Genomic DNA, 24,625 nt, shown 5'->3' on the forward strand with positions numbered 1-24,625 from the left:
GCGGCTGGACGCTCCAGAGGGCGGCGGCGGAACTAACCCTAGCAGCCGCAGCAGCGTGTTCGAGCTTCAGGTGGCTGACACCCCGGACGGCGAGAAGCAACCGCAACTGATCGTGAAGGGGGCGCTGGACCGCGAGCAACGCGATTCCTATGAGCTGACCTTGCGGGTGCGCGACGGCGGCGACCCGCCTCGATCTTCCCAGGCCATCTTGAGGGTGCTCATCACCGATGTGAACGACAACAGCCCTCGCTTCGAGAAGAGCGTGTACGAGGCTGACCTGGCTGAGAACAGCGCCCCTGGGACCCCCATTCTGCAGCTGCGCGCCGCCGACTTGGACGTGGGGGTCAATGGACAGATCGAGTACGTGTTTGGGGCGGCCACCGAGTCCGTGAGACGACTACTGCGCCTCGACGAGACGTCGGGATGGCTCAGTGTCTTGCACCGTATCGACCGCGAGGAAGTGAACCAGCTGCGATTCACAGTCATGGCCCGCGACCGTGGGCAGCCCCCCAAGACAGACAAGGCCACCGTGGTTCTCAACATCAAGGATGAAAACGACAACGTGCCGTCCATTGAAATCCGCAAGATCGGGCGCATCCCCCTTAAGGACGGGGTAGCCAACGTGGCAGAGGACGTTCTGGTCGACACCCCTATTGCTCTGGTACAGGTGTCAGACCGAGACCAAGGGGAGAATGGGGTAGTGACCTGCACAGTGGTGGGCGATGTGCCCTTCCAGCTCAAGCCGGCCAGCGACACAGAGGGCGACCAGAACAAAAAAAAGTACTTCCTGCACACGTCGGCTCCTCTAGACTATGAGACCACCAGGGAATTCAACGTGGTCATAGTTGCGGTGGACTCTGGCAGCCCAAGCCTTTCCAGCAACAATTCCTTGGTGGTCAAGGTTGGAGACACCAATGACAACCCACCGGTCTTTGGCCAGTCAGTGGTGGAGGTTTACTTCCCAGAAAACAACATACCTGGCGAAAGGGTGGCTACTGTGCTGGCAACAGACGCTGACAGCGGAAAGAATGCAGAGATCGCCTACTCGCTGGATTCATCGGTGATGGGGACCTTTGCCATTGATCCCGATTCTGGGGACATCCTGGTCAATACGGTGCTGGACCGTGAGCAGACTGACAGGTATGAGTTTAAAGTTAACGCCAAAGACAAAGGCATCCCTGTGCTGCAGGGCAGCACCACGGTAATTGTGCAGGTGGCTGATAAGAATGACAATGACCCTAAGTTTATGCAGGACGTCTTTACCTTTTATGTGAAAGAAAACTTGCAACCCAACAGCCCGGTGGGAATGGTCACCGTGATGGATGCTGACAAGGGACGGAATGCAGAGATGAGTCTGTACATAGAGGAGAACAGTAACATTTTTTCTATTGAAAATGACACAGGTACCATTTACTCTACCATGTCTTTTGATCGGGAACATCAGACCACATACACTTTCAGAGTCAAGGCTGTGGATGGGGGAGATCCCCCCAGATCTGCCACAGCCACAGTCTCTCTCTTTGTGATGGATGAAAATGACAATGCTCCCACAGTTACCCTTCCCAGAAACATTTCCTACACTTTACTGCCACCTTCAAGTAATGTCAGGACAGTAGTAGCTACAGTGTTGGCAACAGACAGTGATGATGGCATCAATGCAGACCTGAACTACAGCATTGTGGGAGGGAATCCCTTCAAGCTGTTTGAGATTGATCCCACCAGTGGTGTGGTTTCCTTGGTGGGAAAACTCACCCAAAAGCATTATGGTTTGCACAGGTTGGTGGTGCAAGTGAATGACAGTGGGCAGCCTTCCCAGTCTACCACCACCCTGGTGCATGTTTTTGTCAATGAAAGTGTTTCAAATGCAACTGTGATTGACTCTCAAATAGCCAGAAGTTTGCACACCCCACTGACCCAGGATATAGCTGGTGACCCAAGCTATGAAATTAGCAAACAGAGACTCAGTATTGTCATTGGGGTGGTTGCTGGCATTATGACAGTGATTCTAATAATTTTAATTGTTGTGATGGCAAGGTACTGCAGGTCTAAAAATAAAAATGGCTATGAAGCTGGCAAAAAAGATCACGAAGATTTTTTTACACCCCAACAGCATGACAAATCTAAAAAGCCTAAAAAGGACAAGAAAAACAAAAAATCTAAGCAGCCTCTCTACAGCAGCATTGTCACTGTAGAAGCTTCTAAACCAAATGGACAGAGGTATGATAGTGTCAATGAGAAGCTGTCAGACAGCCCAAGCATGGGGCGATACAGATCTGTTAATGGTGGGCCTGGCAGTCCTGACCTGGCAAGGCATTACAAATCTAGTTCCCCATTACCCACTGTCCAGCTTCATCCACAATCACCAACTGCAGGAAAAAAACACCAGGCTGTACAAGATCTACCACCGGCCAACACATTTGTGGGAGCAGGAGACAACATTTCAATTGGATCAGATCACTGCTCTGAGTACAGCTGTCAAACCAATAACAAGTACAGCAAACAGGTAAGATGCATCCCAAATATACTAAAATATTCTAAAGAGGGCTAATATCTCTGAGACAGATCACCTTCTGCAAATTTTTGTCTTCTTAAAAATTATTATTTAAAATTTTAATAACTGTAATTTAATGTTAATTCTTAATTCATATGCTATTAAATAGCAGAGGCCTTCAATGAGAGTTGTAGTACTGTATTTTGCAAGTTAGACCTAGTGTCCACTAAGTTACAGGAAAATATTTAAAGTGGACAGTGTTTTGCCTTGTCTTTGCACGTGACAGCCCTAATCCATCCTGTATTCTCTGCTTATAGAATAAATATGCAGATATTATTTGGATAGTTCCAAGTAGATAATTATATCTAGAGAGAAAATTTCTTAAGTCACTACAGTGGTGTGTTCAGATTGGACACAATGAAAGTTTTAGCTGTGTTATATACACATAATGAAGAATTTTACAAATAAGATTGATTTATGCAAGTATAGTGCCATGTATGAAATGTCAAAATACTAATTCAACAAAAAAGCTAGTTTAAAAATATTTACTGATATGCAAGTGTCATGAAAAACTATGTTTTTAATACTTCATGTCTACAACAATTGATATCTATAACAACTGGGTTTCTGTGATGATATGCATTCATAATTTGCACTCATTTCAGTATCAAAGTGTATAAACAAAAAGTAAGTTGCAAGGGCCATTTGTTTTTTAATACAAGCAATGAAAATGTTCATAATGGATGTAGTGTGTGCAAGACTGTTTTGATATTCTTTGTAATACTCTGAGACTATAAAGATTGTGTGGAATATTAGACACAATTGTTTCCTGGAGAAATGTGAAAATAGTAGCACATCCATATGTATGTGTGTATATATATGTATATATGTGTGTATATATATATTTCATATACATATATATGTGTGTATATATATATTTCATATATATATATATATCTGAGGGGAACTTCAGAAAATATAAATTTTGTTTTTTTTAAAGTTTTACTTGTATGATACTTAGAAAGTTTATTTTTTATACCAATCAAAGTTTAACACACAGCAAATAAATTTTTTGGAAACTCCTCTGTCTGATGTTGCAGCAAACTCTGCTTATAAAACAATACATATTTCTCACTGACAGAACATATCTTAACCACTTTTATGAATGTCAAATATTCTTTAATAGTTTTACTACTAAACATGCTTTGCTTGTGGAATATGGGGTCTGAGAAGAACTGAGGCAAAGAAATATTTTATTTTATTGCTTTATTTAAGATGATATAGAAAATATATTAATTCCTTATTTGCTCCCATAATTATTAAAATTAGTTTCCTAAAGAAATATTTTCTGTTTGTAGTCCATTATTGTAGCTATTTGGATAAAAACAAACAGCCTTAATCTGATTTTATATCCAATAGTAAAAGCAATACAAGAAAAACATAGGTTTGCACTATAATGTACGAAATGGCTGTTGAAGATATGTCTTTTGAGGCATGCAAGTTTGAATAATTTATTTATTTTAACCCAAGATTTGATATTGTGAAAGTTTATATCTGTTATATTATTTCTTTACCTAGAGTTAGAAAGAATTTTTTCTTTTGTTTCTTCATGCCTTTATCAGATTTGTAAACAAGGAGGATTCTTAGTTAAAATAATTTTACTTTTATAAGATTACATTTAAGAACCCACAAATAAATTGAGGTTTTAAAAATTTCCCAGAAAGTGACAAAACATAATGCAAAAAAGTGTGAAGAGATCTTTTCTGCCGAATATTTACTTCTCCCCTGTCATCTTAATAGTACTTTCGTCCTATAACTGAAATTGCATTCTAAATTGTGTAATATTATGCTTTTAAGTGGATATATAAGTGGCAGATTTACAGGTATTTTATACAAATGCCTTATAAGTTCTATGCTTTCACTTAAACTCCTTTTGACCCATCAGATGGTGTTACTTCTATGTTCTTCAATTTTTTAAAAGAGCCAATATCAAGATTGTTTAAAAGGCAAAGTGATACGCTTATAAATAAACTAATGTATGATATTAGTCTCTTAACTGAGCAAAGACCATATAACAAAAACAAAAACCCACAAAGCAATTAGAATAATCATATAGTTTACCAAAAGTGACTGTAGAAACCTTGTATGTCATTATGTATTTAAAAAGATGTATAAATTTTAACCACAAATAAGTAATTGACCTACAGTGAAATAAAGGCAAATGAAACACATCCCCCTTAGTGTAATTAGTAATAGTAAATGATATGCTTCATCTTCTCAATATTGCTGTCAGGGGACAAGGGATCCATTTACAAAGTTACATTCCATTTAGGTATCTGACATACAGAGAACCCTTTTGTTCTGATTTTTATTTTTATTTTAAAGTAGGTGATTTTTCTGTTTTTTATTTTAAAAAGATATTACCTTTAATTTTTACAGAACTGCCATGATATATTTTCTTCAAGTAAACTTTTTGTTTAGAAACAAACAAACAAACAAATGCAGGGTTTTGTTACAATTTATGTTCTTCAACAAATGAATTTATCTAAGGAAACATTTAAGAGTTATATTCTTTTAAGTGCTTGTAATAAAGATTAATTTAAAACATGATATTTAATTTGATATGGAGCTTTTATTTTAGAGTTTTCCTGAATTGCCTCATTATAGCTCCTTATTAAAATGGAAGTGGTGGAGTGGTGGTTCTTAGAGTGTTCTTATCTTCAGAAGAATTAGACATTTTGAAGTGTTGCTTCTATGTGGTTATGTAGTTGTAAGCTAAACAACTCCCTAGTAACGAAAGTTTGTAAGAAATCCTCATACTATGGTCCCCTCCCCCTTCTTTTAGGTTTGTTTTCCTAGACTCTAGAGACAGTCTAATCAAGCTTCTAGAGTTACTCTTTGGCAGACTATAGATGTGTGTTGCAAAGTTTCTGGAATTATTTCTGAAATTCACTTATTAGAAAAACTGATGATGTAGCCTAGGTTTTCATAATTCATACCTTTGCCATTCAGACAACCACCTTTTGTTGAGTCAAATCTGGATCATTGACAGAATAATTGAGATTAAGTGTCCACCTTTCCATTTCATTCTTCTTTTGCCTGACAAACCTGGTCCTGTTGAAGATCTAAAAATACAACTGTGCTTTTGATTGGCAAAATTAAAAAGAATGCTTTCTGTTTATTTTTAAATACCCAGTGTTTTAATGTGTGCTAAATGTTTTTCAAAATTCTTTAAAAAATAATATAACTCCAAAAATTGATAATATAAATATACAGCTACAACATTGCTTATTACTCTCAAGTCCTGCTGAGCTTACTCTTGATATGCTGTTATTTAGATAATGCACATAAAAGTAAAAATTTATTGTACTTAGTAAAAGGAAAGTAAAGCAATTTATTTTTGGCAAGAATTTAGGTTGAATAAACATTCACTTTAAAATCCATTTGTAGTTGATCCTGAAATACTTAAGGAAAAAATTAGATTGAATCTCGTGACAGTTTCCTTTTATAAGGAACTGTTGAATTAGTTTGAATAATGTTCTCTTTAATTGATCAATCTATGTTCAATTGCTATATTTTTTCATTAGAATATATATTTCTTATATACTAATTAAAAAATATAGCAGAACCTGTTTATTTTTTAACTACTTCAATTTTGGAAGCAAATGGATGACTTGCCATCATTTTCGGAGCAATAAGCATTAAGGGAAATGTATAACAATTTATTTGTGTATATTTTCGTAGTAATACATCTGCATAATGATGCCAGCCACCACTTCCTAATTTAATTCCATAAGCATAATCTCTATAATATGACTCTCATGTTTTCAACTATGGAGTCTTTCAAGAGGCACAGTGAATCTGCATATGATGAAACTGCTGTTATATTTGGCCTGATACAGTCAATAGACTAATAACTATGGAAATGAGACCATGTCTTTAGTTGAGAGACATCTACTAAAACAACATTGCCTGAATCTTTGGATGTCTATGAAATAAGGAAAAAGTCATTCACTGATTTGACCTGCAGTAATAGCTATGCAAATTTAAATGGAAGTCCACATATGACAATTTAAAACTTATCCCAAACTTATCCTAAATCCATTAGTGATGTAGATATAAAGCTGCAAAGCCAATTTAATGATTTTAAGTAAGTCATGCAGGACACTAAATATTACAAAATCATTTTCTTATTGTATTGCTATCTTTGAAATATCTTTAATATCTCACCTGTGGAAAAGTATAAATAATATATATATCACAAACTCTTTATGTTCCTGTATAACAAGTATGGTGCCAATGGTTTTTTATTTTGTTACAATATTCATGCATTGATATATGAATAATACCTGAAATTTCAACATACACAAAGCCAAAAGACCTTATAATCAATGGCTTAAAAATCACAGAGTCATCACATTTTAGATTTAGAAGATATCAACTAAGAACTCCTCCCATTTTATGGAAGAAGAGACTGAGGCCTGACATAAAAAAGTAATTTGGAAGCGCAGCATTATCAGGTACATAAGTAAACTGGAGGCCAAATCATGGATTTCAGAGTTTAGTATTCCTTTTTATTTCATTATATTCTCTATAAGAAAAAAAAAACTGAATTTCTGTAACTTTTTCTATACCAACCTCAGAAATAACAGAAATCTGGTTAGATTTACTTATGTATTTGTTACAATACACTTGGCTATAAAGATAGATCTTTTTGTAATAGACTATAATTTGGCCTTGTGCTTCAGTTCTTGTGTGTAAAAATGTCTTGGAATTTATAATTCAAAAATTTATAGATTTTAAAAAGAAATTAATAATTTCCACCTATGTAAGGTAGCAGTTGATATTCATTAAAGTAACTTAACATAGTTGAGAACATATATTCAACAAGTTCATTGACAAGATTTTGAATTTTAGCAGGACAGTGACAACATATGTAAATTCCTGCTTAGAATTTACCATACCCTCAATAAAAATGTATTTTAATAGAAAAGAATAAAAATATTCTATATGTTATATATGAAACTTTCTATGCATTCTAATTGAGATAATATTTGGCCTTTTCCATCAATAGGAAAAACTCCTTTTGGTTTCTGAATTCCTTTACATTCCACTCACTTTGCAAATACATTTTACCTTAGTAGAATCCTTGGTACATAAACAACAGTGAACTGATTTTTCCTTTCAGTCTGTTTACTAGAAATTTTTAGAAGAATATGACATTTTGTGATTTTTCAGTTGGCATGTTCCCTTGTTAGGGAGTTAACAATCTAATGTATTATTTATATAGGGATAAAATATAGATTATGGCGTTTATTAAGTTCAAAAATAAAATCCAAACTTAAAAAAGAAAAATGTAGCATGAGGAAGTCATCGTTTTTACATAGCCATCAATGTTACTAGACATTTTAATATCACTAAGTTATTGGTGGGAGGTAGGGGGTTAAGTTGGAGTTGGTATAGGAAATGTAGTGTAATAATCATTTATTTATGTTTAAGGTGTATGTAACAGATTTTTAGACTATGGTAAGGTTCCCCATTCATTTATTTACTATGTCTCTATAGAAAGAGTAAGATCTGTTCAGATATATCTGGAGTAAACTCTGCCTCTCTTATTGTCTCTAAAAGCCCTTAAACTCTTTTCTAAAGCAGGGACTATGTTTCGGTACATTACACAGTGCTTTATTTAGCATTAGTGTTTTGGGAGAAATCACATTCCAAGAAGAATTGAGCTGAACCCAGTAAAACTAATCTTAATTATCACTTCTGGTGAATTAATGTTTTAAAGGCGGAATAAAGGTTTATTTTCAGGAATTCAGTGATGTTTGTATTGAACTCAAATGCTGTGTACAAACAATGAAACTATTAAAGCTTCCAAATAGAATTTCTCTGACAAGTTAACTTTGTTCCCCTGAGTGTATTTATTATTTACAAATACATAATTTGCAAATAATTTTTTTTCTCTGCTCCCAAACCTCTTTCATAGCATTCCAATTGAGCATAAAACATGGGGGAAATTTTCATCATGTTTTCTTTTTTCTTTCTTTTTTTTTTTTACCTGCATAAATCTTTTTTTCCTTCTTTCAGATGCGTGTACATCCATACATTACTGTGTTTGGCTGAATTCCACTCTTATATGATGCTCCATTTTGCACCATACTGTGATGACCTTGCTACTCCGAAACCTGCTGGAGCCTGCCCTTGGCCGTGGGGTGTCAGCCAATCACTGCATGTTCCACTTGTACATTTTATTTTCAACTTCTTTTTCCCTCTCATTTAAGAAAAAATAATATTAATTTAATAAACTTATAAAAGAGACAGTATTAATACAGACATTTGCTACAAGTAGATTCTAAAGTCACCAGGAGTTCCATTCTAAAAGGGTTAGCACCTATCCTAACAGTGAAGTCATTAGAAAAAAAAAAAAAGAAAATCCAAACACATAATTCAACAATAATTTTAAACGTGGGCTTTGTGTGAACAAAGCAAAATTAGGTCTGTTGTGTGTCTATACATTTGTCTACATTAAAGACTGACTTTAAATAAAAATCTAAATTAATATTTTTGAAATGTCATGTGATCACAGCTTGTTTTTCAGGCCAGATAGTTATGTTAGAGGAAAAAAGAGTCTTTTGATTTTTCTGTGTGTGCACCTCTAAATGCCATTGTGTGTATCTGTGTTTGTACCCATACCTGTATATGCAAAGACTTTGAGCAGTATTTATAAAAATGTTAGTTATGAAACAAATTTGAGAGTTTGATTTTGTATTTTTATCACAGCATTGCTATAGACTGATTTTTCTGTAAGTCCTGAATTATTGACCAAAGTATGTCTAAAATTTTCAAGGCTTTTTTTTTTTTTGACAAATTACATAAGAAAATTTCAAAAATGTTGGCTAAATTCACTTAAGTCACTTTAGTTACATTGAGAAGGAATATGTGGCTTCCTGTTACTAAATTTAATGGAAGGCTATTCTATTTAATGTCAGATGGCATAAACTCCAGCAGTTCTAACAATTCAGCATGCTGCATTATTGGGACAGTGACTGGATTTTAGTTGTTTGATATTCTAGTTAAGTCAGGACCTCCTCTGGATGGCCCCGTAATTCTCCATGTTTATGTATTTATGTGTTTATTTCTTATGTTGTATGCATTTATGTGCTTAAAAACAAGTATTCTATATGTAAAGTTTGATTATTTCATATACATTTACCACATCATCTGCCCTATTAAAATTTGCTACAAGATTGGAAATTCCAAAGAAGAATGCCAAATTTTTATGATTTTTGTTTATTTTGTTTTGTGAATCAAAGTCAGTCTAATAGCCCTTTTGGAAAAAAATAAATAAATACAGGAAAGCCATTAAAACGCAAAGTAATAGGAAATACATTATTACCCATGCAAATCCCAAAGGTCTGCTAGTGGATTTTTATTCTATTAGCTATTTATTTAAACCTGCAAAAGGGAAATTGTCTCAAGTATCATTGAGACAACAGTGAAATTCCTCAATAAAACTTAATTATCCTCAACCTCTCATTTTGTTTTGAACATAAGGGCCAGTACAAGAGGCTGGCTAAAGAACCCTTACTACTTCTGCTTCTTTCTTCATCTCAAGAGGTAAACTTCCTCTGATCAAATTGAAGTGTGAATCCTGTAACAAATCAGATCCACTCAAATACTAGTGATTAAAAAAAAAAATCAAAGTCCAAAATTTGTGGTTCCTTGAAAGTACAATTCAAGGCGTAGAGGTAAGATTTAGGAATACCTTCATACAGAACATTCAGAGTTGGCATTTAGGAATAGGTTGTGATACACTCTTGGAGGATTCATCAATTTATCGGGTTTCTAACCATAAGTAGAAAGATATGAAACAAAATAGAAAAATCTGGAGTACATTGCCATAGGAAGAAACACTTGTCTTGGGTAGACTTTTTGTTTCAGTTGTGTTTGTGTGCCTGTGAGTGTCCTGTTCTTGGTTCCTATGTTAAAAAAAAAAGAAAGAAAGAAAAAAGAAAACAAAACCAAAAAATATATGAATATACATATATATATGTAATATATATATATATATATATATATATATATATATGTAATATATATATACACACACACACACATACACACACAGGCACATATTTATCTATCTATTTCATGGTGGAAACAGTTTGAGAATTGTACTCTTCACTGGGGTAGGAAGTTAAGACTGTTTTCTATTGTGATTAAAATATGTAATAAATCAAAGCAAAAAAGAGGATTTTAGTGCATTATTCAGCTGAATCAGAATAATCAAAAGTATAGTTTTTATAGCAGCATTAACCATACCAAAATTTCTTTTTGAGAAATTTTTTTTATCACTTCCTTGCTTCTTGTGTGTGTGTGTGTGTGTGTGTGTGTGTGTGTGTGAGAGAGAGAGAGAGAGAGAGAGAGAGAGAGAGAAAGGAGAGAGAGATTGGTTCAAGACATAGACTTTCACTGTTTCCCCATACCCCTGCTTCTGATTATTGTTACCAATCTCAGGTCTTTTGATCAGTCTCTGTTATAATTACTGGAACTTATGAATAAGGAGATAACCCTGTTGATTTTAGTATTTGAATATTTTATTTTAAATTGAAAGACAATAATTAATTCTCCCTTAAAAAATCTAAGGAGGAACATGGTAATGCTGGTGACCAGTTTATTTAGTTCATTCATTAAAGTTTTTTCTTTTAGTAGAACTTATGTCAGCCCTGGTCTTGGTTATGCAAAGAGTAATGAGTCTTTGCCCTCTTAGAATGAATATATTAGAAAGAAGATTACAGAACAGAAAAATGATGATTTTTTTTATCATTCCTCTTACATTTCAATGTGTTGGATACATGTTTGCTCACTCGTTACTCAGAAAAAACTGTGAGGAAGAACACCATTATTTTTCCTGAGATGAGGATAGTGAAGCAATGAAGGTTTTTATGACTCTGATGGAATTAACTACACAACTTTATAAAATATGAAAAAAAAATATTCAGTCAGAATTCAAGAGTACTAAAAGCACTTGAAGGAAACTTTAAGATTTGTGGAGTTTTTTTTTTTTTTTTTCTGTTTTGTTTGTAGTGATTGGGATGGAACACCAGGGACTCATGCATACCACACAAGCCTATCACCACTGAGGCACATCCCCAGGACAAGACTGTTTTTAAATAGAGTTTTCTTTCAGACTTCTCTGCACAACGTCTTCCCAAAACAGAGTCAGAATTCAAGAGTTCTGAAAATATATGAGAAAAGTTGTAAAATTTGCATTTTGTAATAGGGTATATTTTCCAGACTTCTCTGGACAAAATCTTTGCAAAAAGAAATCTTTAAAAAAAAGGCTGTTTTTTAAATGTTTCCCCCCACCCCAGAAGTCACACACTGCACTTCATACTTTAAAGGAAGGAAGGAAGGTAGGAAGAAAAGGCATCGTGGGTGTAATTTGGGTGTCTAATTAATTAACTAGATGTGTATAAGTGATTTTTAAAAGAACCCAATCAAGAATTAGGCAAATTGCTTTAACCCAAACTTTATTTTTGAGACATTTTTTGGAAAACTTATTAAGGTCCTTAGGAAGTGCTACTACTATTAATACTACCTCTCAGGGAATAAAATTTTATCTCTACCTTTGCAATAACTTTCCTTTGATGTGTGTGATTCTTAAATCTCTTCATTTCATAGATAGCATATTGTTTTGCTCTATCTTTATTACACAGTGCAAAACTTTGGGAAGGAGATAAAATGATTATTACAAGGTCCCTACCTTCCATAGATGAGACAATACAAAAAACGATACACATAAAACGGGAAATACGTGAAGGTCAGAGTGACTGCCCCTACATTTGTCTTGTCCATCATCATAGTATTTCCTCATGCCCAGGATCATGCCCAATTTACAGGAGACACTCATAAATATCTGTTGAACAAATGAACAAAAGTTGTGGACCTTGATGCTAGGTAGCCTGTAGATTGTATCTGGAATTTGGCATAGCCACTTTTTTATCAGGTTCTGAGCTCTTCAGGAACTGTTACTCTCCCTGCTGGGAGGGTATACCATGATGAAAGGTTACCTGCTGGGTTGGCTGGAGCCCCAGTCTCCACTTCCTAATTTATGCCTCTTGTTTCAGTAGCATATGAATAATTCTCTGATTTCTCCTTCTTCCTTCTTGGTGGTGGTGTAAACACCAGACCCTTAAATAAGATAAACTGAAGCAAATGTTTAAGGCAAGTGAAGGAAGCACTGGTCACCCTGAAGATTCTGTCTTATTTTGAGGGGATATAAAAGAAGAACCATGCAAGCATATGGGTTTTCAGTATTTTTCTGGGGATCCTTATCTGGGGAAAAAATAGATACATGTACGCCCAAACACATGCACAAATTTCTGTGTCTGTCAATTTATATATTCCTGCATATTTTATTCACTCACTGTGCCAACTCATGCTCACTGATAAAGTTTCCATTTTCATTCAGCCCATGACAGTCATTTTTAAAAGGTGATATGTCCAGCATGTCTGTGAAAGGAAACGCATACTCCATTTACTAAAGAAAGGCCTAAAAAAGGGAATACACTCTTAGTTCAAAGTGGTGGGCAGTGAGACAGGAGCAGAGAAATGCCTTGCAACACAAAATGACTCCTAAGGAGGCTGGAAAGGCCTGAGGAGCTCCTCTTTGAAATCGTGAATGACCTGTGACCAATGTCTGTTTCAGTCTTTAGCTCACCCAGGTGCATATTGCTAAAAGATAACTAAGTCAGCACATTGCAAATATCAATAATCCTTAAGAAGTAGGAATTTTGCTTGGGGCATAGAGAAAAGGTGGGCAGCCTTTCCCAGCTTGGAAGACAGAGGAGTCAGTTAAAGCACTTAGTGTCTCTAACTCCAGTATTGAGTCAGGAGGTAGGGGGGATTACATCTGAAAGGGCCATTCAGGCCTGACAAAGGCAAATGTTTGTGGCCTTGAGTTTTGGCCCTGGAGAATTTAAGGATTCCACTAAATGTCATGGCTTGATATGATTGCAAGATTAAGAGTGAAAAAGTGGTAACTTCCACTTTATTCCCTTTAGACCAGGTGTTTTGTGTGTTTTGGGTTTTGTTTTCTATTTTTAATATCCAGTTCAACTGCTCTGTCTCCACTAATTTTCTGCTCCCATACTTTTAAGAGAAAGAACAAAGCAGTACAAAACCTGCATGGCAGATAACCTACCTCTCCCTACTATTATTATTAGACTAGTGTAATAAAAATTGTTGTCACTTATTAAGACATTATTGTCGGCAGTTGTTTCTTATCCTGGTTTTAACTTGAGGAAGCTGAGATATAAGAGGATAATAGCATTTTGTTCAATGCTGGGAGCAACTTCAGAAAAATTCATTTGACAAAAATCTGTGGAATGTTTACAGCAGACCAGATGTAAAATGCACCGGCTCCCTTCATTCCTGGTTGGGTGGGCTAAATATTTCAAGATTTGAGAAATAATAATTTTACTTAATAAGCTATAAATTTTAGTAAAACAATGAAGATTAAAAGGAATTTGAACTGTTTTGGTGAAGAATATTGTGCTTATTTCATAATGTGCTACAAGCCTGTGCTAATCAAATATAAGAGTTGTGTAATTCTGTTTTGCATAAATATCATTACAAATGCAGATTTACTTGCCCCATTCTTAGAAATTTGATTCTAGGACATTAGTGCTTTAGCCTAGAAACCTGAATTTTTAATGTATTCCTCCCTTCTCAATTCTGGTTGCAGATGCTAGGCCAGACAGTGAAATTTCTAGGTTATAGGCCTTGAAATTCCTAACTTCTGCTTACTGCTTCACTCCTAGAAGGTCTCTAGAAAAAAAAAATGGGAACTAGGTGAGGCAATCTGAAAAAAATCTGCCCTCCATCCCAGCTGTCACTAGTTGGCTGATGTAACCTCATGTAACCCCTTCAAGTCCTGAAGCCTCTAGAAACTCCTCTTCTGTCATTTTACATAATGACCCTAGTGCTGATTATATGACAGGGTTTATGGGGGTCACATGAATCATTTGAGAATTTTTGAAGCACTATCACAACTGACATAATATTTCTAGTCATCCATGAATTTCTCTAAACACTTTGGAAGGTGCTTTTACACTTTGGTCGTATTTTCATTGTATTTTATTTTTAAAAGACTAAAAGAATATTTGTCCTAACCACATGTTCAAACCTCTGCTTGTCTCTTAGCCTGGTCATCTTCCAAGTTGTGCTAATCTGGTACCAAGGTGTGACTGTGTGTGGCTCTCTACATATGCTATGAGGCACTGGTTAGTGTTAAAAAGACCTCCAGGACTTGAAGCTCATCTCTCTGTAGTGAAGCAGGAGTGGTAATGGCTTCTGGTTGTAGAACAGTTAGTTGAGGAGAGGCTCACAACAATTCTGAAACATCATTTTTGACAAGTTTTTAAAAATCCTATCACTTTTCAACCGTCATTTCTTCTTGCCATATGATCTTTCCTGGGACATTATCTTTCCCTTCCTGTCCAGCAACTAAAAGTAACAGCTGTCATTTATGAAACTTTTATTCTGTGCTGATGATCACTGTGCCAAGGGCTCTGCTGTATTATATCATTTACTTCCTCCAGCAGTCCTAGAAACAAGTAATATCAGAATCTCCATATGACACAGGAAACAGGATAAATGGAGCCTCTCCAAATTCCTGGTCCCTCTACTATGGAGATCCCCTCCAACAGACTTTTCTCTAAATATATGAGAATTTGTATTATTGTAGTCTTCCTCATAGATTTTCATTTACATAGTTACATTTTTAGCTTTGGTATGATTTTCTAGTCCACAATACCTGCTCTGAATTCCCAGCAGGTTTAGTAGAGTCTGTATTAGTCTACTCAGGCTGCTATAACAAAATACCACAGACTGGGTGTCCTAAATACTTTTTTTTTTTCAGTTCTGGAGCCTGAAATTCTTAGATTAAGATGCTGGCAGGCGTGGCTTTTGGCGAGGCCTATCTACTTGGCTTGTAGGCAGCAGCTGTCTTTCTGTGTCCTCATATAACCTTTCCTCTGTACATGTGCACAGAGAAAGCTCCAATGTCCCATCCTCCTATAAATTCTATCAGATTAGTACCCTAACTTTATCACCTCATTTAACCTTAAAGCCTTATCTCCAAGTATAGTCACATTAGGGATTAAGACTTTAATGTGTGTACTTGGGGGGGACACAATTCAGTCCCTAACAGAGTCTATTCTTGGTCTAAGCAAGAATACATTGGACAGCATCATCCTTTCTTCACCAGCTTGTTATTCATTACATACAGTGTGAACATTCGTGGGAGAGTATTCCTTCCACTTTTCCTTTCCAGAGGAGCTCCAAACAGCAACCTTATAAATGTGTTCTTACAATTGATGAAGAATGGGAAGATTTGCTATGGCTTTTGTGAAAAATATGTGAATCTGTAATACATATGCATGTACAAAAAAGTTTAAAATACACTTTGGCTTACCACATCTAAATTTTATGCTCATAGTTAAATACTTTCTGCCATATCCAGCTTTCGTGGAAATTTATAATATTAAGTAACATCTTAATTATTTCAATTTTACCCACCAGTAACTTCTTTTATGCATATTACTTAAAGTAACATCAAAATTTGCATAAAATAGTACAAAATTGTTTCATGAATGAATTTTTGTTTGTTCGTTCTGTCTTTCTTTCATTTTTTAAAATTGCGGGTGTTTAACCAATGATGTATCCCTGGTCCTTTTTATGTTTTTATTTTGAGACAGGGTATTGCTGAATTGCTTAAGGCCTTGATAAATTGCTGAGGCTTGTCTCAAGCTTGCACTCCTCTTGCCTCAGTCTCCTGAGTTGCTTGGATGAGTTATTTTAAATTACAATATTAATATTTAGTGCAAACCATCTAATACATTTTCAACATGAAAATCCAAATGAAAAGCAGTAGGAATTAAATGGAGAGGGAAGTGAACAGAAATGTAGACTTACTAATTCTTTTTTTATAAGGAAAATCTCAGTGAATTTTCTGCATGGTGACATCAGTGATTGTACAGGGACCTAGTGGTTCTGATTTCTCATGGCAGATGGAAATGACCAGGTGTATAACCAAGGCTGAATCCCCACTCCCAGAGACTCCTCTGTAATTATTATTTTTAATGTGGGTAGTAAACTTTTCACAATGAGACGCATCCATGCACAAGTCAGGGATTATGCTTTCATTCACCTATTGTGCTTTTTTATTTTCTTAATAAAATTAAAATGTCAGGTGATAAGATACATACAGACTAATCTGAATCTGGAGCTCCATAAACATCCAACATGGTGAATGCAGGGGTGTCCTTGTAGGGTGATAAACCATAAGTTCATCAAAGTCTTGAAGTACCACTCCCACCTTTTTTCTTTGGTCAGTATTTCCAGGCAATGAAACATTAATAGCTGAATGGAGTTTTCCTAAGAAGTACCTGTCCAAGCTTCTAGATCTGATTTTACATTTGACTACCAACATTTTTTAAAAAGGAAGTTTAACATACCCCTGTTCAGGGAATATCACTAATTATTTAATTGACAAAGATATATTTTAAAAACTCCATCTAAATGTTTTTTTCTAAATATTTTACTGTGATTACAGGGATCAATTTTAGATACAGAGATGGCATTTCTAGAGAACATTAGGAAAAATGTTGATAATTACTATTTTTCTAAACCAATACAACTGTTTGGTCAGGAACACTAAAATTTGCTTTGTTAATAAACTTGTGGGGTTTTTCTTTAATGTACATTTAATAAGATATATATATATATATATATGTATATATATAACTTTACATGTATGTGCATGTAAATGTATATATAGCATATGTATATACATATACAGGCACACATATGTACAATGTGTGTATACACATGCAGAATGTGTATACACACAGAGAAGTTATGCAATTAATATCTCTGTGAGCAGATACTTATTGAGTGACTACTATATGCCAATTATGATCATGGTACTATTCTAGACCCTGGAGAAATAGCAATAACAGAAACTGACATAAATGCTTACCTCTTTGGAATTTCAGTTTCAGTGGAAAAATATATAAATACTAAGAGTAAATGTATATTGTACACTATATTTTGAGTATTGGTCAACATATTTTATACACATTAATATTCATTAAATAGGCATATCAGCCTTCCAGTGTTCCTATGGTTACCTTAATTTTGCAGATGTGGAAAGTGATGAGCAGTGAGTTGAGTAATTTGCTCATAGTTACAGAAGCTGTAAAGTGGCAGAGCTGAGGTTTAAGGACAGGCAGTCCAGCTACACAGGCCACATGCTCAGTCTCTGTTCCTGTGTGAAGTAGAGGAAACGTGTCTGTGACACAACCAGCTATTTCTGTGGGAAGGAAATTCCATCTTTTGCTTCTCTGAAAGGCTTCTGTGATATTCAGCCTTGCTATTTTATTAACTTACTATGTTCTTGATATTAGGTCATTCAATTTATTTTTTTAATAGTATCACCTTAAACCTTAAAATCGAAGTGCAGATCAAAAGATAGGAAGGTGGAAATTAGACCAATTGATGTTCTTCTTCCTTCTACTCATCCTGTGCTATTTGAAAATGACATAAAATGTATTTTTATTTTCATTATTTTAATATTTTTTTATTTTATTCAGTATTTTCCTACTCTGTTTTGTACATCATTGGTGCAAATTGGAAAAACATTTTTTAAAAAGTTTTGAATCGCTATTTGATTCAGGACAGGAAATGCCTTTTAATGAAGAGCAAAATTTTGACCCAAAATTTGTAACTAGTACATTTCATTTACCTTTTACAAAAAAAAAAAAAAAAACATGTATTTCTCTTGATTTTTAGTGTTCACAATATTTGAAAGAAAGTAAAGTGAACATAAATTAACATAATATTTTAGAAACTTTTTTTAAACATTTCTTTAAATTAGGTGCTTATTATTAACCATTCAATTTAAATATGACCTACAGTGTTTTCCCCTTATCTTCAGGAGATATATTCCAAAATTCCCAGTGGATGCCTGAATTTGCAGAGAGCATGGAATCATACACTTTATGCTGTGTTTTTTTCTATAATACATATCTTTGATAGAATGTAATTTATAATTAAGCACAGTAAGAGGTTAACAACAATAATTAATAATAAAAAGAATAATTATAACAGTATACTATAATAAAAGTTAATTAAAATTTATGCATCATTTATTTCTGGAATATTCTACATAATATTTTCAGACTGCAGTTGACTATGGAAACCATGCAGTAGGATGGAATATTGTTTATCATGTAAGAATCTTTCTTTTAAAATATATTATCATTTTATTTTTTACAATTTACATAGTTTTAATGAAACATATTTAGTTGGCAAAAGATGTAGATGAGTAGCACTAAAGTTCATTTGAACTTGATCCTTTTTTCCTTTTTTTAAATCATCCCAGGGATGGAAACCAGGGCCTTGGATATGTTAGGCAAGTGCTCTACCACTAAGCTACATCTCAGCCCTGTAGTCAATTCTTTATGAAAATAATTGTATACTAATTTTTGATCGAGGTAGTGTCTTAATGTGTCAGTAACAGTTTTTATTGTTGGATTTTCCTTTTTACCTAAGCAGCTTTCCCAAATATTCATCATTGAAATAACTGTGTTCCGTTGTATAATACCTTTGCATACATGAAAACTGAATCAATCTGAGTATTAGTAGAATAATTTAGCATTTCAAGTACCAAAACCAATGAATTGATTTCTGATACTATTGTTTCCTCATTCCATTTAAACATTTGTAGAATTTTGTTTCCTCGACAATGGATTAAAATATTGCCAACATTGCAGTTATTTTTCTATTAGGGAAAATAAGTCCCAGTTAATGCCCAGATCCCACTTGAATTCTTAACAGCGTGATACACCACCTCCCTGTTATTCTCATGAAAGTTTAACTCCAGTTTATAAGCAGCCACCTTAAAGGCACAGGACTCTAGAAACTGATCAGTGTTTGTTATTGGCTTACTAACTATGGATCTCATAAATATATTTTGTAATTACTAAATCATTAGATTATAAGAAAATTAGGGGTAGGAATAATTTGGCTTGATTTGGAAAGGTTGTTCAATTTAGTGTTTGAGAATTGACAATTAGTTATGAATCTATAAACTTCAATAATGGTATTGGCACACTTTCAAGAAGGGGAAAGAGAAGATTGAGGATGTAGCATGTTTTGCATAATTACACTGTAAGAACTTGGTGAAATCCACTAATTGTTCTGTATATATAATTATCACTCTTTCAAGAGGTTTCCTGGATATACCTTGAGATTTTTTTGTGTGTGCATTCAGACAATTGGGAATTGTTTTCAGTCCCCACTAATAAGTAGTACGAACACTAACCTTACCAAGTAAGCAAGCAATAAAAGTGTGTGCTTATGAATTCTTAAGAGTTCATGGCTATTAATCTTGAAGTTGTTGATCATTCTCTTGTAAGCTAACAATTATCACTAGAGCACAAAGCCGGGGATTCAAATGGTAAACAAGCATATCACTGTTGGCTAGCTTCAGAAATGGCTTAATGAAGAATTGAGTTTTATGCTATGTTTATGATTTCAAATATATAATAATTTTGATAATTATTTGATGAATGTACATCAGAAGGGACTTAAAGTGCCCGATGTCCCCACCATGTCACACTCCAGTTAACAAAACAGCATCTGCACAGAGTGGAAAAACAATAGACATGGCTTGAACAAGCAAAATGGTCTATATATTACTTTCATGATGTTCACATACATATGTCTGTATAAATTTCTCAACTCCACTTCAGAAATGCTCATTGCTACATTTTAGGCAACAAAGATGCCCTGCAGAGAAAATGATAGTGATTTGTATGAAGCCTAAACAAAGAAAATCCAGAAGCATTTATAGTCTTTAATTATTGTGTCGTATATACTCTTGGCACTTAGCTTGTGTTCAGAGTTGACCGGTGTGATGCTTTTTTAATCTCTGGTGTCTGTGAGGAAGCAGAGTGCTGCCACTTGAACTCCAACTTTTGTTTTGATGTTATTTAATATCAGAAGGAAAGAAATTATTCATCACATACTGCTTTGTATAAAAAGAAATTGAAACACAGAAAAAATCCTCACATCAACAAGCATGGCTTGTAGCATAATGTGCCTGTTTGGGTGGGTACAATCCTGGCTTGGAGGCAGATGCAGATTTTACAAGATTTGTTTTGGTTTTGATCTCTGATGTTGAACAACTTTTCCCTCTACCTTTCATCTTAACTAATTCATTTAACACTCAATGGGAACTGTGAAAGTCTGACCATGAAACTTGGAATATTGGTTAGTGTGATTTCTGTTACACATTGTGTAAAGAAAATACATATGAGGAGGATGGGTGGAAAAAAAAATTGAAAATGAAGTAATGGTGCCGCGAGTTGAACTTAAGTATTTCCCTAGAAGAATTAAGTTTTTTTTTTTAAAGAATATTTTGTTACCAAAAATAATAGCGTTGTCACATTTCATTCCTAGCACTCTTCTGTGGAGAAAAATTGAAGACATTGTTTTATCACTCTGAGACAATGCAGAAATGTTTTATTGAAGAAAGGAGAAAAAAATATGCTTTAGAACCAAAGAGGAAAGTCTCAATTTACAAAAGGAAAAAAAAAAAAAAGAATCAAGGATTTTGCTCAGGGGTCCAAAAAAATGTTTGGCTTATTTCTTTTTTATCACTTAAGCTGGTATCTTGCTGGGCCTCTTTATTGAATAATTGAAAAAAATTGGGTAGGGGAGGGACTTTTTCATCAAAGGCAAAATATAGTGAGAAATAAAAGTACTAAGGGAATATAGATAGGAAGTTGTATCTTTCTATACTTTCATGATTGCCTACATTTCTTCCTAAACTTATAGTTGAAAAGCACTGAAAAAAAAATCAAGCCCTAAGGAAAATGCTAGAGAATAAATCCTAACATTCTAGGCTCGTTTACCTGAAGTGCTTACACACACACACACACACACACACACACAGTCTCTCTCCTGCTTTCTCTCTCTCTCTCTCTCTCTCAAACACACACACACACACACACACACACACACACATACACACACACACACTCTCATAGGCACCCAAGAACACGCACTACCACTACAACCATAAGCAGCAGCTCAAACTACTTTACCTTTTAAAACAGCCATCCATTTATATTTGCAAATTAAAGCAAAAATAGTTTGATGAACACTGAAATTTTGGGCGCATATTGGCATTTTTGAAACAGTTTTCAGAAAAAGTATTATTAACTATCTCACTAGTTTCAAGTTGTGAAAGAAGATTGTTAGAATAATGACTTCAGCAAAGTGGAAATTCCATTTTTGGCAATGTTCCTGAAAGACATTGGATTTGTAGGTAATCTGTGTCCCCCTGGATTCTTGAGCTTTCTCTACAGCAGAGTTCATTTATGAGCATGAGGTGCTGCTCATTTCTTTCCCCAGTGGCAGCCTGTAAGCTTTTACACCAGCTCCATCTTCATTTTTTGCGCTAAGTAGGCTGATTGTTCTTGCTGTCTAAGAGGGAGTCTGAAGTCACTACCAAGCAGCCAAGGGATAAGAATGTTTTAAACACTGAATGTTTTTCTGACTCCTGTATCCAAACAGCATTGAGAAAACTATAAAGAATCAGCAAATCTGGAATTTGTTTTTAACCATCAATTTTCCAGTATTTCTTGATGATGTCTAAAAATCAGTAGAGGTAGAAATCCAAGTATACCTAAGCTGTGTCCTTATGAAGTTATGATTCAAAACGTGATCGGACCTTAAATAAGACATTAATAATGTTACCAGAATTTATATGTATAAATGAGTATTCCTTATTTACTCAATTATTTAACTCCTAATTATTAATGTCTTATTGTACTAGTAATGTAAAGCAGATGTTCACAATTTTGTAGGGGAGATAGTTTTATACAGGAATAATAATGTAGTATGATATAATGGGAACCATATGTACCCTGGGGAAGCACTTACTAATTCACGGGAAGGTTGATGCTTGACAATTGCCTCACAAGGAAATTATAATATAACTTTGATTTCTCTCTCCTTTATAGTCCTGCATCAATATTGCAACCTTGGCCATGGGGCATCGACTGTTCTCATTGGAGCTCAATTGAAATGTATTTTTCTCCACACCCTCCTTTACATTTCAACAGTTTTTGCTCTTCATGGATTTCTAATGGTTCTTTTTCCTTTGATCGTGAATATTAGAACCAGTTAATGAGCAGCTTAGTTAGCTTCACTGCATTTTTGCCATTCTGTGATTTTGACCCAAACTGAATCTTCCCACTGTAACTGTTCACTCTGAATTCTTCACACTTGGCTCTAAATGACTTTTAGTTATTTTTAGATGTCAAAACACCTTCAAATAGGAACTTTTAGTATCGCTGCAGAGATTGAATGAAAAAGGACAGATGCTATGAAGTGATTTCTTAAAGAGAAGTTATGGGGATGCTTTGAATCATGGCAACAATACTGGAATATTCGCACCTTCCCAAAGTAACTTCTTTGAGGAATAAAATAATTCACCTGAGTCATACATACATTTTCTTAAGGACAGTTAAGCAATCACATATTTTGTACCCAGTATATTTTTTAAATGCATTGGTTGCAGAAGGTTTTCAAGCTCTGGAATATCTTGAGAAATATCATAATGGTTATTCATTTTTTTTTTTAACAATTTCTAATTGTTTTCTGGTGTTTTTCATTTCTTCTAGTACTCTCCTTTTGCCCAAGCACCTACATGTCAGTAATAATTGTATCAACTGGCTTTCAGATAATCCTGCTGAAGTGAACAGTTGATGACAATTTTTAAGATATTGCCTCTCCCAGTTATATTCCTATTTATGGAGGGTTCTGGAAGAACAGAAAGACCTGATGTGATCCTTTCTAATGAAGGAACTCCTGTGAGGTATCCTGTAGAATAGAGAGGAAAATATCTGGAGGCAAAGCAACCCTGGGTGGCTTTCCCCCTGTCCCTCTTGGTCTCTTGATTTAGGCTCTTTAAGCTGTAATTGACAATTAACCCCTAGTTGAGGTCCAGGTGGAACTTAGGTACTACATGTTCAGTGCTAATGTTACTCAGCATCAAACTAATTAGTTCATTTGATATAAATATATCTTCTAAATAAATGTTTTAAAAACTCCTAGGGTGTAATTGTAGGTCTAGAAACCAGGAAATAATAAAGGCCGATAATTCTAGCCTAGATAACAACAACAACCACCATTTAAAATCACATTTCTCTCATTTCTGAAAAGTGTTAAAAAGAAGCAAGGGTCAGAAGAATGACATTTATAAATTGTACTTGTACAACCTCAGGGCAAAAGTTGGTAAAGGGTTGTTAATTATTAAAAGAATGACCAGATTGATTTCATGGGAATTATCCTCTATTGTAAAGCCCTGCCACATCAAGAGAGGCCAGAGGAGCAGCTGTTCTGGAATGAGCATCATAGAGCAGTTTGCCTTGGTTGGAATTCTCCCTTTAATATTTTGGCATCTCAGTTTCCTAGCTTTTTATTCGGCCAACTTCTCTAGTCTCCTGAGACCTCATTTTCAGTAACTATTCTTGAAATTTGTCCCATTTAGTTTCTATAAAACCTTGCAGAATTTCCCTCTAATTCTCTCACGGCCATGGTTTGAGCTATTACATTGACTGGGATATTCTACTGAGAGTATGCTTACACTGGTGAATATTAGTGGTTTAATATGTTAATATTACTCATGGCTATTTGTAGGAATTGGAAATTGACTTGATGGAAAAAAAAACTTTATCTGTGGCTTTTTCAACTGAGTCTAGCTGATGTGGAAAAAAAAGACTTTTTAAAAAATTCATTCATTTCTCTTTTATTACTCTATTTTTCTTCCTTTTTCAAGTTTTTAATTATATAGTCTAATCAACCTTAAATAGATATTCATTGGACTGGGCTATCCCCACATGAGGATTTAGTAATCTATGTTATTTGTATCACTGGGTCATTTTTGCCACTGGTATATTGGTGAATTCTTTAATGAATCAGAATAGAGTAGCTTAATTAATCATTTGAACCAGATATATGATGTGCCTTAATACTTTAAGTATTTCAGAGCAT

General features: G+C 34.8%; 1 protein-coding gene across 1 annotated transcript in view; it reads left to right on the plus strand.

Annotated features, from left to right (window-relative positions):
• Positions 1 to 24,625, plus strand: part of Pcdh7 (protocadherin 7) — a 394,354-nt gene continuing 369,729 nt past the window's right edge. Inside the window, exon 1 of the mRNA XM_015482017.2 lies at positions 1 to 2,503. Within this exon, the coding sequence (XP_015337503.2) occupies positions 485 to 2,503 (2,019 nt within the window). The 5' untranslated portion in view covers positions 1 to 484. The remainder of the gene's footprint in view (positions 2,504 to 24,625) is intronic.

This window comes from Marmota marmota, unplaced genomic scaffold, assembly GCF_001458135.2.
Source record: "Marmota marmota marmota unplaced genomic scaffold, marMar, whole genome shotgun sequence".
Lineage (NCBI taxonomy): Eukaryota > Metazoa > Chordata > Mammalia > Rodentia > Sciuridae > Marmota > Marmota marmota.